Source organism: Telmatherina bonti, assembly GCF_933228915.1.
Source record: "Telmatherina bonti genome assembly, chromosome: 10".
NCBI lineage: Eukaryota > Metazoa > Chordata > Actinopteri > Atheriniformes > Telmatherinidae > Telmatherina > Telmatherina bonti.
The window spans coordinates 32294677-32310821 of NC_136628.1; the positions used below are offsets into that span (position 1 = coordinate 32294677).

General features: G+C 36.1%; 1 protein-coding gene across 1 annotated transcript; it reads right to left on the reverse strand.

Annotated features, from left to right (window-relative positions):
- Positions 1–10961: 10961 nt before the first annotated feature.
- On the reverse strand, positions 10962–14419 carry LOC306761341 (F-box only protein 50-like; the record flags this gene model as incomplete). Its single annotated transcript, XM_079247466.1, has 6 exons — positions 10962–11120; positions 12171–12309; positions 13056–13121; positions 13367–13463; positions 13540–13614; positions 14278–14419. The coding sequence occupies 6 exons, from the start codon at positions 14417–14419 to the stop codon at positions 10962–10964; spliced, it is 678 nt and encodes a 225-aa protein (XP_079103592.1).
- Between the last annotated feature and the right edge of the window lie 1726 nt (positions 14420–16145).

Sequence of the window (16145 nt, forward strand, 5' to 3'; positions counted from 1 at the left end):
TCAGAGATAAATTGCTAAAATACATCAATTACAACACAATGGCATCTGATCAAGTTACACTCAAATCAAGGCGGTTAGACAGTCTCAGTGTTCGACTGTCTCTCTCTGTTTGCTGTTGATGCAAAGAAAGGAAAAGGATCCGTCCCTTTAATAAGTAACACAGGGCTTTGGCTTGTCAATGAACCAGATGAATCAAAGTGTAAGATAATCCAACTTGCCACACAGGCAGACAGACCGAGCCAAATCACTAGTTTGGCATTAGAAGTATCTTATAAAGGTTTCATTTTAAACATGTGGTTTTGTTTAATTTAAGCACTTTTTTACTTTTCAACATTGTTGAAAGCTCAAGTTACCTTTTGGACAAATGCCCAACACAGTTGAACTTAACACTGGATCTTAGGAAGTCTTGAGTCTGTCTATTTAACAGAATTTAAGTGGGATAAAACAATTAACACAGATGTCTTGTTATGTGCTTAACTAAAGACTGTTCGAATGCAGTAACGCAGCATTTTGATTCATTTAACAATCTCTTTCAAGCCTGAAAGGCGACAGGAAGTGCATGTATCTAAGTCCGTGGGCATGCCAATGCAAAGAGGGCCAGCGTTTGTTAAAGAGTTATCTTATTAAGTTGTTTCCATTGCATGAAATTTTCCAGAGCGGTCCCTGCAAATGTTTAAACAAGCTTGAAGCAAGTTACAAATATAAGTGTAGTTATGCTAGTAACTGGATAGAGGACTGGGGGAAAGATTTGACATCAAGTGTGAAAAAGCAAAACCTGGAAGAAAAAAAAAAAACCACAGACACAAGATGGACTAAAACAACTGGAGCACATGGAGGCACATATGATTATTCTCTGTGGATAAGCAGACATAAACATCATCACACATCTTTTAAATACTTTTTTTTTCATCTAAGGATGATACAAAGAACCGACTTTGATGTTTCCATTGCTTTGTTTCATTCGCACTTTTCTGGTCATGTCATCTGTAACTTAATTCCACAGTTAATGGCTACAGTTACATGATGGTTTTTAATTCGGAATTAATAATTTAAATTAAATCATTTGGAATTAACGTATTCTCCTATGAGTTTACATAAAAATAATAATTCCAAATGAACCTTTACATGAAACACGTCCTCACTTAATTCCTCTTTAGAGCGGCGGATCGGCAAGGGTTCTGATTGGACAGAGGGTGCACGTGACGTATGACATATGACAGAAATAAACAAAGTTGGCTCCCTGTTTCTCGTTTTTTCAGTCGTAACATGTAAAAACTACATAATAATTACCAGTTTTGCAGTTATTTTCATTATAATTTTGAAGTACCAGCTCAACACGAGCATACTACTTCACTTTTTCCAGCAGCTGAGAAGGAGAAGAAAGACAGACCACCGAACGAAACAACGCGCGTCATCGAGACAGGACAAGGTAACGAGCACACGCAGAAAAATCGGAATTTACTTAGAGCGGAATTAAGGTTTAACATGACAGAGGAATTAAATAGTTCGGAATTTAAATGCGAATAAACCAGCCACTTACATCGGAATTAAGTTTAATTCTGAATAGAAATTTGCGTTAGGACATAACTGTTTACATGGTCATTTTTCATCAGTTTAAAGCGGAATTAACTTTTATTCGGAATTAAAGAGGAATTAAAACTCCCATGTAAACGTACGGAATCAGGATTTATGGTAATGTACAGGTATGGGATGTGGGTTTGGAGTATAAACAGTCATCAACCAACTGGGATGCAAATTGATTGTCTATTCAGAAAAACACATCATGCTAATCCACAGCTTCCAGTAAGAAGTACAGAACAAGTTCAGCTGTTACAAGTGATGCATAATGAATCTCGTATAGCTTGGCATATAAATTAACAACACCAGCTCAATCAGTACCACAGAGGGAATAATTGGTTTCCGAGAGGTCGGTGTACATGTTCCACCTCTGTTCCCCTCATGTCCACAGGCTCAAAATTACCTTCAATCTGGACAGCAGCACTGCAAGCTTGGCTGAGCACAAGGCTTAGTTTACAGCACGACAGGCACGCTGACACAATGTTCAATTCCTCAAGTCTGTTGATCTCCTTTCCACCTGTACGCTTCTGTTTCATTCTGTTCAAACCGTCCACTGAAATTTTCTTCCCATTTTATATCTCGCAACTTTTGCAACAATTTACTTTTAAATTTTGAAGACAGCTTGACTCTTGCACAAATTGTGAAATTACAATTACAAAAGTTAAGCTGTCAGATTTTCTGTAAGAAAAGATGTTGTGCAGCAGGTGGAAGAATTAACCCACTCTGGGATACACTTTCTCTAGATGTTTGAAATACATGTTAAAATAAAGAATTTGGGGTGAAGGGATGTGTAATTAATCCAGTTGATTAATGACTACTATCTATCTGTTGGATTAGACCACATCCATGGTCCGATCTTCTGCATAGCTACATGAATATCTCGTGTTTCAGTGTCATGGGAGGGCTGGGTTTATCCCAGTGGCTATCAGGCCTGAAGCTGGCTAACACCCTGGCCAGGTCACCAGTTCATTACAAGACCAACGCAGGCAAAATCTCCTACTACTTAATGACAGTTGAATCTATACTTAAAGACTATTAAAATGGTCAAGCATCCCTGTCTGCAGTTTGAGCTGCATCAGTAGCAAAACAAGCACAACTTCTTGTGAGACAGCAGAGAATTTACACGGCTCTAACAACCTCATAGACTAGAGATGAGGTATTGTAGGTCCTGCAATATAGGAGGTAGATAACCTCAACATGTTCATTTGTCCATCCCTACCTCTATGACCTGCAGATGCAGATGGGAAACCATCGGGAAACTCTTGGAAACCATTTTTGTTTGCAACAGCTCCAATGTGAACATTTACTCAGGACCTAGTGCAATAAAAGCAAGAAATAAAAGAAAATAAAGACAAAAATTGTACTTAAAACTTGAAAAAAAAAAAGGGGGTAAGATCAGTATTCATCTGTTGAAAATTCCTATATTTTTTCATATCGCAATGTAGCATTATATCTAAACACGCTTTTTCCAATATTGTTCAGCCTATCAGAAACATATTAGCTTTGACAGTAGATATGTTATGTTAAAGATAGATACAGTTAGTGTTCTAGATTGATCAAATCTGGGCTCTTGGGTTACATATTAACATTTCAGTCTGAAGCAAATGATTAGAAATCAGTGTTTAAAGTTGGACTTTAGACTTTCAAACCAAGAAAATTCAACCGAAGTCATATTATTCCTGTGTCAGTGCGGTTCTTCCACAGATTCCACTGTGGACTTGGAATTAACCAAACCAGTACACAGGAATAAAAAAGACAATAACACAAAAAAGCACATTTTTACATGACAAAATCCCAAACCGTACAACGCATCAGAAATGCATATAGTTGTCCAACTCCTTGACTAGTACAAATTTGTTACCAGTTCAATAATTTCTAAGTGATAAATCAATTGTGAACGAAAAACAATACTAGTGAGTTAAAAGTGGAAATATTATCACCTATCATGGTAGTCTGAGTAATTTCACCAACCCTTCAGTTGGTGAAATTACTCCCATCCAGTTCTTATAAAGTCCTAGTAAAGCTCTTATACTAACTTTTTCATTCTTCATCTATCAGATTTGTTACCAAATGATTCTAAGACATATTGCGCCACCATTTGGTAAAAGCTTTGCTTAAAACGCTGTTAGTTTAAATCTGAAACTTGTGTTCTGCCCCCTGGTGGATACTTTCTGCATCACATAAATTCTGACATAATTCTATGAAATGCACATTATTTGGGGGTTTGATTTGTTTTGATTTTTTACATTTTATTAAAGGATCTAATATAGGCTACAAATTTAAAAAAAAAATTTAAATGTCAGACTAATATTTCTTAGGTCAGGCATTAAAAGGTTAACAGCTATCAGGCTGCTGAAAAGTAGACGTGAAAAAGTAGACAAGTGGCTTCCTGTTTTAGTGCAAAATAATATTCATGTGCTATAAATGAAAAATCTTTAGTCCTATTTCATGGTTTTTATTCTTTGGTTTTATATATATATATATATATATATATATATATATATATATATATATATATATATATATATATATATATATATATATATTCAGCTTTTTTTTATTTGTATAGTGCAACTTTACAACAATGTCACAGGAAACTTTACACACACATAATTTCAAGCCAATTCATACATTCAAACCTATAATAGAAACCAACTAATTGTATCAAATCATGACTTAAATCAATCCCCCATCCTGAGCATATATATATATATATATATATATATATATATATATATATATATATATATATATATATATATATGCATACAGCTGTGTGTTTCTGCTAGTATTTGCTTTAATCTAAATACATCTAATAGCACAAACTTTGTAATGCAAATAGAACCAATAAACGAGCTAAACCAAAAGAAAAACGTTCACATGTGAGAAACTTAACAGCTCGATGACTTAACCAAGTTTCCAAAAAAAGAACTTTGTTGTGACCGGCTCCTTGTGGGAGCTTTTTCTTTTCATAAAGTCTGCAGGCATCGTGATCACAGCAGCATGACTGGCTGTAAACAAGGGTCCCCTCTTTAGCATAGATGCTACCCTGTGGTAATCATGGCTCTGTGCCCGTTCTTTTTTAGATGTGCTGCTGCCATCAAATACAAGAATAACTTCTATTTTTAACCAGCAAGCTGAATGTCTCACTTTTAATTGTTGATATGTTTCAATCAATGATAAAATATTGATCTGTGACATTTACAAATCATTGCATTTTCATAATTTTTGGTCTTTTTCCTTTTTATATCATCCTAACCTCTTGAGATTGAGAATGTACCTAAACTGAGACACAAAAGAGGAAATGAAATAAAAAAAAATATTAAAATGAAAAAATGTATTGAAAAAAATTAAAAATTTAATTAAAAATGAATTAAATGAATTTTTAAAAATTAATAATTTTTTTAGATTTTTTTTTAGATTTTTATATTTTAATTAAAAATTAAATTCAAAAATAAAATGTTATAAAATAAAATAAAAAAAATTTGAATAAAAAATAAATAAAATTAAAATTAAAAAAATGTAATAAAATAAAATAAAATAGAGATGTGGAAGTATAGACAACTATACAACTGATTTTATTTTTATTTCATTTGTGCAAATTCATCTCCCTTTAATAACTTTTACTCCAACAGAATTTTTCATCAAGGTTGATTAACATATCACTCAGTTTGATTCAAAGTCGATTGGACAACGCTTCCTATTGTTAAATGAGAATAACCCAGAACATCCTGCAAAACCAACTGAGAGTTTCTGATTGAGTTTCACAAGACAAAACTAAGAGTAATATGGCATTAACACACAAAAACCTGCAAATCTAGCAGTGTTTTCATATCAAGCATCATTCTTCTCCTCTTTAATCAGTTTAATCAACCTGTGAGTTGTTCAGATAAACGTGACTGTAAAAGGTTCGATGCAGGTAAACATGGAGAGGCCGCATGTGGCCAGAGGTTAGGCGGACAGAAACGGGTCGGAGACAAACGGCTGACAGCCAGCAGACAGCGGCTGCTGAGGTTTCCATTACCTGAGACACTCTGCTCAGTCACCAGCAGTCCTGTCACCCTAGAAGGAACTGTATTATCAACTTCACCATGAACCCAGACAAGGACACTTGTTATGCAATATTCAAAGTACTTTTAAAAACATATTCATAAACCGGAATATGAAAACTACTCTGCAGTGATATGACAACACCACATGTACAAACACTGCTAACACTTCATGGCAAATTCAGTCTGATACAACTTGACCCCAGTGAGCGATACCTAATACAATTACATGTTCCCCCTCCATGTGACTTATTAAGGAGGAAAACTCTACTTATTACCCAGGCAAAGTGAACATTTTGCTTCTAATGTTCATTTACTGCGTGTCATCACATGCCAGAGAAGCCGAAAGTAAAACACAGAAAGTCAACAAAGTTCATAGCAACAATCTAGCAGAGACCAACACAATGTTGACTAATGTGCAGAAGTACATCAGCAGCCCAGAGCTTACAATAGAAAAAAAAAAGAAAAACAGACCCCCACAAGCACTAACTCTCCTCTCCCACAAACCAGAACGCCCGGTAAATACTATACATTACAGTACAGCACACTGCTGCAACACAAAGCTATGTAGGTTATCTGTTTAACTATTAATTGTCAATGGAGCTAAGATAACCGGGAAACTAAACATCTCTGACTAAGAGCTGTTACACAAAGCAACATCCAGATCTTAATTTATGTGACTGGAGTAATTGGCATTCACTGCTAATGTCACATTAAGCATTAATAACTAAATGAGGCCGCGGTGATCTCGGGATAAAAGGAAACCCATCAATAGACTTCCCCAAATCAAGGAGATGAGGGGGGGGGGATCTGGATCATCTGTACGGTTTTACTGATTGATTGTACGGGAAATGTGAGAGAAACGTAAGGTGTAGTATGGCTCATTGTCCCATGGCACCCACAAATGGTGTGCTTAGCGGTGGCTGAACACAATGCAGCAGCATTGGTTTACTTGAGCCATCACACACACGTTGCAAGTGTCGGTGTCGCTGAACTGTTGTGGTGCATGTCTTGTAATAAAATGTTTTGTTGTTTGGAAGTTTGTCTTCTTCAGATTTGAAAATGATTAGGATATAAATGAAAAATAAAAAAAGTATGTTAATTTATGATTTATGTCATTTGGATTCAAATGCAATTGATTGTTATGATGATTTGGGAGATTTTTATTATAGCTGCTGAATATAAAAACAGCTCCACTTCAAATTAACACTCAAAAATATAAGAAATATTCATAATTAATCATCTTTTATCAGCAAAAACTGAGGATTTGTGCTTGAAAAGTGTTTCAAAACTCATCTAGAATTAAAAAAAAAGCTCCATAATTGCTGCCTATTTCAATAATACTCAATAAAAAGTCTACTTCAATTAGTTTTTGTATTTAAATTCTATAAATTTGTCATTACTTTGTTAAATTATGCTTTATGGATTCCTTCTGTGGGCCACATGTAGCCCAAGTTTTATTCTAATCCATTTAATAACACTAAAACTGGTATAACTTAAGCAAGACATATGAAAAGAACAAGAACAATGTTTAAAAATATATGAAGACAAAAAAATGTATAAATATATATTAATTGTGTTGCTACTGGGATGCACATCTGAAAAGTGATCTAAGCGATATTATCTGCCTAATCTAATATAGTGGACCTGTACTGGGGGGGTGTATCTGCAGTCAACGCCTGCTGTCTTATGCATCAACTTTGAACATGTCTGTGGGCATCTGTGGACACAGGAGACAGGTGAGGAAGGATAGTGTGTGTGGCACTGCCAATCTGCTGAAAGAATAATGTATTTCTGTCAGGTATAATTCAGCTCTGAAGCCCTAAGCAAGAGGATTTATTTAAAAAAATAAATAAATAAATCGACTGATAGTGAACATATCAAAAGTAAAAGTAAACTTTACAAATGAATAATTATGATAAAAAATTATGCAAACTATTTATGTTAAGTTAAAGACATGGTCTATAGATTAAGTGTCTTTAATATGCCTTAATCACACCTTTATTTCATATTTTCTACACACAAACTGCAATCCTATAAGATCCTACATAACTTTTTTAATTACATAGTCGCAGCCATTTTTAACTTTCTTTTTCATAGAAATTCTTTAAATTACCCTCAACTCAGTTTGATAAAGTAGCAAAACTAGAAAGTGCTATTACAAACTGTGTAATGTTTGCAATCACAACTGCGGAGGGATCCGGAAGGCGAAGCCTTTCGGTCGCCCCAAACCCTGCGTTGTGTCTGCCGCAGCGGCTCCTTTCACCTCCTTTCCCGCCGTCTCTTACCTCTAGCTTCACGGCGAGGCTCCACCAAAAGCTGCCATTGCTTCTGAAAGGCTGGAAAGTTAGTAAAACTATCCCGGACTCGACATAGAGCTGGACTTTCCCCGTTAACTTACATTGTCTCTAACTAAATAACGCTTTCTGTGATGCTGCTGGCGGACGCGGCGGATGACGTGATGCCTTCAGAGTGTGCTCGAAAATTTAAGTTTCCCGTTTCTACCAAGTTGTAAAGGTGGTTAAAAACCACGTGGTTCGAACTGGAAATAAAACCAGCGTAACCTTGCAAAATGAGCATTAAATCTTAATAATTATGTAACATAAAAATAAGTTTTATGCAAGCAGGTTTCTTTAATAGATTACACTGCGGTTGTTTTTTAGAGCACGTGAAGGCAGCACCAGCCGAGTACAATGCGCATCTGCAAACCTGATGTTGTGACGAGTACAGGCTCATGTTTCTCCCTTAAAATGTGAGAAATTCTGTTTTAAAATTAAATTCATGATAGAAATGTAAAAACTTTCACAAACTCTTACTTAAAAGCGATAAAAAATTTTGGAAGGAACATATATATTCAGTCTTGTATCTAATTTACATTATGCTTTAACATCATATGTATATTTGAAAAGTGGTTTTAATTTTTTTTTTTTTTTTTTAATTAAATCTGGGTGACATCTTTACACTTCCGTAGTTCTCTAACCCTTACCACTTAATTCTGATTTATCTTCATCAATGTACAAATGATATTTGGGTCAATTTTCAGGCCTTTTGCATCACTATATGGTAAAATCCCTAATGTACAAAGTTGATACTTGCCTCTTTTGCCTCCTAATGGATACCAGGAAGGAGAGGATTAATTTTGACAAATCACACCATAATGAATGGTAAAAAAAAAAGTAATGTTTTTTTTTCACATTTTTAAAGAGCCAAATAAAGATTTCAGATAAAAAAAAAAAAAAAAAAGGATGTTTCTTCACAGTGTTCTTTAGGTTGGGTTTTAAATGGCTAAGACGTGTAATTAACACAGCTCAATACTTAAGAGCATGTTTTTATAACCTAACAGCAGTCATGAATGCAATGATTGTGATTGTGCTGCCTGCTATACCATGCATTAACTCCTCCTAATAATAATACTTTCAGAAACCAAAATAAACACTTAGGATGGAAATGAGGTGTATTTTCATACTGCCAACTGCAGTGACAGTATTTTAAGTTCACTAAAGCCTATTTGAAGGGAAAAAAAGAGAAATAAGTTCTGCTACCAGTTGTGTCATGGCTATCTCAGTCACATGACCTCAAATGCGTAACACTTGTTTGTATGTGCCTCACTGAAGGTTTTCAACCATGTAGCCTACAAATGCAATGAATATCCTCAAAGTGTGCGGATAGATTACAGTTAATTACCTTGGAAAAGTTGCTGTATAAAAACTTATTTTCACCTTCTGGCATTTTTTTCTGCTTTGATGCATTACTTATAATTATGATTACTATTTTTTGACATTTTATCTAATGGTATACTAAGCATAATATACTATTGAACCATATATTATGTATTCATTGTTGCCCCTTGCTATGCTGCATAATTTCATCTTGTACAGTACTGTCTCTACTAGTGTCAAGAGGAAAATCTAACTCATACAAATGATCATTTTTACTGCTGAGTATCATTCAGTTAATAGTACAACACTGTATTAAAAGTGTAAATATTTTTGCCACTTCTTGGTTGGGTTTACACAACAACACTGCTTGTTTAGGGTTAGAAAATAACCATGCCATGGAAACATCTAAATGAGCCACATCATGACACACACTGCTAGAACTCCCACAAGACAGCCTCTTAGTCGCGTTATCATTTAGATGCAGTGACGCTTATGACCACAAGAGGTCGCATTTTCTGTCAACATCCCGTATTTGTCTCCTGAACTAAGGCAGTATGGAGATATTTAGGCAGTTTCCTGATTAGTGCTAAACGCAGGCAAATACATGAGGATAAATGAGTTTAAGTGCTCTAAAAAAAACTGACATTTCGCTTTTCAGTATGACCAAAACCATAAGCATATAGTTGAAAACTTTTAAGTGGTTAAAGTGAAATGTTTCAGGATGCTCAAATCAAAGCACTGTCCTGAAACTGATTAAAAATCTTTGATATGGTTTGATTATATGTGCAAACTATTGGAGCACATCCTTTTTAAAGAAGCCGGAGGAGCTTTGCCTTGAAGAGTGGGTAAATATTCTAGAGTTTCACCAGAGAGATGCCCTAATAGATGGGCAGAAATACTAGAGTTGTAAAGCGAGGAGTACAAAGAATTTAACTTTTGGAAGGGTGAATTCTCATCAATGCTGTTAGTTGACCTTAATCACATTTTTCCAGGTATTTTAACAATTAAAAAAATATATTCTGCAGCTTAAAACTTGTTGGTATATTTAGTTTAACAAATGAAACGAAACAAGAATCCATCTCAGTTCCAAGTAAACGGGTAAGAAAATTGTTGTATAAGAGGCGAGTACGTTCATACGGCAGTGGATCAGGAATTTCTTCACTACCACAAAGTATACTGGACAAAAAACAATGCATGGTTAATGTATGCGGTGTCTATTACTAGCAGTAATTCAGAGTAAAACACTTTCATTGCAAGTCTTTATTTAAAAATTATCCAAAAAGCACTTGGAAAAGACTTTTAACTAATTTCAATTATTTAAATCAGGGGTGTCCAAATCCAGGACCCTATGAAGTTTTAGACAATGACTGATGAATTTGAATCAGGTGTGTTGCAGCATGGATGCATGGAAAACCTGCGGGATTGTGGCCCTTAATGACACTGGAGAGGACACCCAGGATTTATATCATCTCAACCAAACATATATCTATATGTATATATATATATGTATATATATCTATATGTATGTATATCTATCTATCTATATATATATATATATATATATATATATATATATATATATATATATATATATATATATATATATATATATATATATATACATACATATCATATATTATTTTGCTATATTTTTTGACCAAACTTGTATGGTTGATTAACTTGACTCTTTCAAACTGCTTTTGACTGGTCTTACAGTTACAGAGCTGCCGGTGAAGCGTGTGGTGAAGAAGAAATTGAGGAAATTGTTCTTCAGTCGGTGCTGGAAGTGGACATATCTCACCCCAGGTCCATAGCCAGAGAACACATGGGACACCTGCAGGTCAACACAGATGCATGTAGTGAAACGTTTGGATACAGGTAGATTGTTGTACCAGACAGGGGTGGGCAATTCCAGTCCTCGAGTCCGGCAAGTGTTAGGAGTTTCCCTGCTGCAACAAGCCTGATTTGATTAGCCGACGAGTGTAGCAGCTGACACCAACTCTGCATAAGTCCACTAATTATCTGGTGATTTGAGTCAGATGTGTTGCATCAGGGAGCCTAAAACTTGCAGGACTGCGGCTCTCGGGGACCGTTTGCCAGTCCCTAAGTCAGGGGAATTCATCGTGCATTCCAGTTTTCCTCAGAACTCGGAATTCCAAGAAATTTTTACTAGAAATGACAAAGCGATCTCAGAATGCGGAGCTGAGAAGGAGTATGTTTCAGAACTTTGTCTAAATTCTGAAAAGAAAAAAAAAAAACAAAAAAAAAACCGTGGTTTGGTTGTGCAGTGGATGGCGCTGCCATGACAACAAGGGATCTAGAGATGACTCACTGGTCCAGAAATACAGTTGCAGTTTTACATCTGTCCGGTAGATGTCACTGTCGCACAGGCGTGAGGGGTCCAGAACTGCAGGTCTAAAAGTCTCTGGTTCTGCAGAGTTGTACTATTAAATCTCGATCATCCAGATTTACAGAAGGCTGCACCCAGTACGGCTTTTAGTACATCGTTATCTTTATTAGAATTCTTTATAATGTTTTTTGTCCATAATGTTTTCAATGTAAACAGCAGTGAGTTGATTTGATCAATAATTAAGCAAATGAGGGAACTTGAAACAAACAAAAACAAAAATAAAAATCACGTCAATGTTTGGTTTATTAATCATGATTACTTTAATTGGCTGATGTTTGCATGGTGCACATTTTAACAATGGGTTTGTGATTTTCTTCTATATGAGATTTATAGATGCTCACATGTTGGCTGTTTTGGAGGTGTCCATTTTTTCTGACTTGGTGCAACTGGAACATCAACCATCTGGTACTGGCATCACCTACTCTGGGCCACTCGAAATTCTGAGACAACTGGAACACATCATCAGTAACTCACCTCCGTCCAGGTGTGTGACTGAGTACTTTGGTCCTTGGTGGGGCTGGCGTTGTACTCGGAGATCACTGTACTCTTGTCCGAAGCCAGTAACTTCACATGCAGATGGTAGATCGAGTCATCTATCTGACTCTCCTCGTACCTGACAAAAATCACAGTCTGTTATTGTCAAATAACCTCTAAGATGTATAAACTAAAACATTAAACTACTTGAGATAAAAAGTGATAAAAACTTTCATTTATATATATATATATATATATATATATATATATATATATATATATATATATATATATATAGTAATCTTTTATTATTAACCTTTATCTGTTAAATAAACTAAACAGTAACAGAAAAATCCTTCATATGAATTTTAATAGTTGCATTTTTCATTCCTATAGCCAATATTTCACAGATTTTATTTCTACAAATAAAAAAAAAACATTTTAATCTGACAAATTTTCATCTATTTTTTGTGCCTTTTTTTTTTTTTTTTTTTTTTTTTTTTTAAATTTAGTTTAATAAAAATGCATTCTGAGACCCAAAGCATGCTAATTTGGTTCCCCTGTCTTTAAATCAGTGTTATTTGCTCAGGAAATGGAGCAAGCATCTTATTATACAGCAGCCTTTTTTTCCTGGTAATGTCAATCATAAAATAAAGTTTTACACTGTTAGACCGGATTTTATTTTATCTAGACTAAACCGGACTGTATCTTTAAGTGTTGAGATGGTTTTTGAAAAAGTTCAGTGGAAACCAGTACGACCAACTGCTGTGAAAGATGTAATGCACACTGTGTCACCCCTTTTCTTATTACACTGATGGGGGAGAGATATAAGGCTGACCGGGTGGGAGGTGAATGAGTGTTTGGAAACAAACCAGTCTTCAATGAGGATCCAGCAGTTCATCCCATAATCCCTCCGTCTTCAGGTCCACAACCTGCTCCAAGGTGAACCAGCTGAGGACAAAAAAAGAGGAAAATTAAATAAATAGCCTAAATTGCTAAATAGTAATCTATGATATAGCAACTAAACTGAACTAAACTGAAGTAAAAGAAATAAAATAAAAGCAACAGAAGCCTAATTGCAATGTCAATAATGTTCGGTTGTTTTGATGTCAATAATTCCACATGCCACCATTTTTTCATAGAAAATCTCTGTAAAAAGACATTTTGGTTCGTGTCTGATGCCCAGTAACACCTACCTATACTCAGGCAATGCACAAATCTCAACTCCTTCTGGGATTCCACTGGTGTCAAAGGGCAGCACTTCTGTACTTGTGGTCCAACCAGCGTAGTCACCTCAAAGTGAAAAGATTTGTATGGTTTCAGGGCTTAAATATGATTATTTCAAACAAACCATACTTCTGCCTCTTACCATCAGGTTGGAAATGAGGGGGAGGAGGTCTACGTTCAAGCTCAATCTCAGGTGGAGGGATATTTTTACTCAGGCCTGTGCAGAAAACAGGATAAACTACTATGAAGAACACTGTTATCCCAGTGCAAACATTGCAAAACAAAACAGGAATTTACCATTCTGTCACTGGGTGTGTGCAAAGGGTCATGTTGAGCATTATTCAGAACCATGTAACACATCTTTACAGACACACCCCATCTTTAAATGCGATAAAAATTCTTCAAATGTAAACTTATGTTACAGTCCAGTACTCTATGAAGTACATCCAGAAGGAAACAAAATCCAAAGGATGGATTTTTGGTCATAAAATCAGTGTAATCACTATTTAGTTAAAGGTCTTCCTATTTCATTGGTATTTTGGATAAAGCAACTACTTTCCACTGAGTCTTAGAAAAGAAAAGAACTTCAAGCAGCATTGAAGACATTATCATCATGCAGAGAATGATTTACTGACAGCAGTGTTCATTTCTTGCTCTTCTCATTTCGCCTGATTTTACAGTCAATGGTGAAATCACAAACATGCACATTTAAAAACCATTAGGAAGCCTAACTGGTGCAACTTTTACTGGCATGACTGATAAAAACAGTGATTATAAATCACTAAATCATGACTCTGATTCAGTAGAACTGCCCGCATCGGCTCCTGTGGATCAAAACTTTATATTAATCACCACTGGTCATGTAGCAGAGAAGTGGTACCGAGGGGCGCAGGGTTCTTCAGCAGGTTCCTTCCCAGCGGCTTGGCTTCATACACGGACTTCCAGTCCACGCCGTCCGGCATCGGAACTCCGTGTAGACCCCACTCAGCCTTGCACCGCTTCTTCCACTCAGCGGCTGACATGATGCGTGGAAATCCTGCGGGACCTTCAACACATCTGATTAAACCAGGAAGTGTTTGAACTCTTATACTCCACACCCCGGTGCTGCAATGTAGGCAAAGCAACGCCGGCCGTCTTAACCCTTTAAACCCCACCTGGACTAGAACAACTTCAGGGAAAAGTCCATTTTTTTCATATGAATTATATTTGGACCTTTAACAAAATGTAAAATATTTCAAAACTTTGCATTTTCACTATTTATTACCATGTTATTGGTAAATTGTTGCAGTGTAATCCTCTGCATTGTAAAATGTCTTTTAAATTGACTAAATCAGCACCATGCTTTGGAAATTCAAGAACACAGACATGTTTGGAATGACCTTTATAAAACATGATCAACATTAAACTGTCATGATGTTAAGGTGTTTGACCCGCATGCATAAGAAGCAAATCCTGGAGTTAGAAAAGGTTTTATTGAGGAATGTGGTTTCAGGGAAATCCAGACGCTTGTTTCACTGAAACGACAGATATGAGGAGGATAAATCTTGAAAAGTGTTGAATTTCCAACTTGTTGGTGGATGTAGAGAATTTGGATGATGTCAGGAGATCTGGGTGGAATGGTACCAGTGGTTTGAGTCAGTGATGGTTCCCAGTTGGAGGGCGGACAGGCTGCACAGTGTAGAAGTTTCTAGGTCCAGAGAGCTGCCAATAGTGAAGATCTCCAGGTGGAGAGACTTAAAGAAATGACTCCTGGAGAAATACGTGGAGCGCACGAGAATTCACAAGGGAAGTTTCTGGAAAACACTCAGATTCTGAAAATTTGCACAAATGATCTCAAGGTTATCTTAAAAGGAACCCTGGAGGGCTTGGGTTTACCGATATAGTGCCGGGGGAAGATCACCAATCCTTCACAGGCGTGCAGGACAGCCCACCTGGGGAAAACTCTCCTCCAGGAACAGATCCTCTGGCACCCTCTAGTGGAACCTGAAAAAACACCACTCCCACAGAAATAACAGATCCACGACATAAACAGTCATTTCCCAGCGTCCATCCAGTGTTCCCATCATACATTCTGGATTGACACCGGACTGAAAAGACAATACATCCACGTCTATCTCTCTTGGCTATGCAACTTCCAGATGAAAAATGATCAAATATTTCCACCTCGGTCACTTAATGTAATCCCCAAACAACTGAATCAAATATCTGTAGCTTGACATTTTAAGTTGAATTTTAGTCTGTTTAACTGTTTTAGTCAGAAGTTGTGTTTTTGTGATTCCTAACAGTGTTGCCTGTCAGTAAAGTTTACTCTGGCCAAAGCTGTGCTGCAAAACTTAGAAATTTAGTCATGATGTGTGTTTTGGTCTCTTGTTTTGTTTCTTAGTTCTGGTTTCCTGTTTTAGTTTGCAGTTTTCCTTGTTTTGTTCTCTCATGTCTAGTTTCCTGGTTTGCTTTCCTGTTCATTAGTTCACCTGGTTTGATTTTCTGATTCATTTCACCTGTTTCTAGTTACTTCCTCCGTGTATTTATACCCCTGGGTTTGTGTTCTCAGTTGCTGGTCCATTGTGTTAGTCTAGTGTGTGTTTTAAGTTTAGTTTGTGCCTCAGTTTAACCAAATAACCTTCTTGGCAGTCTGGCTCTGTTCCTGCATTTGGGTCCTCACCTCTATGCCACCGTGACAAATGTTCTAGTGTCTTCTAGTACTTCCACAAAACTACCTGATAAACTGATATATATATATATATATAT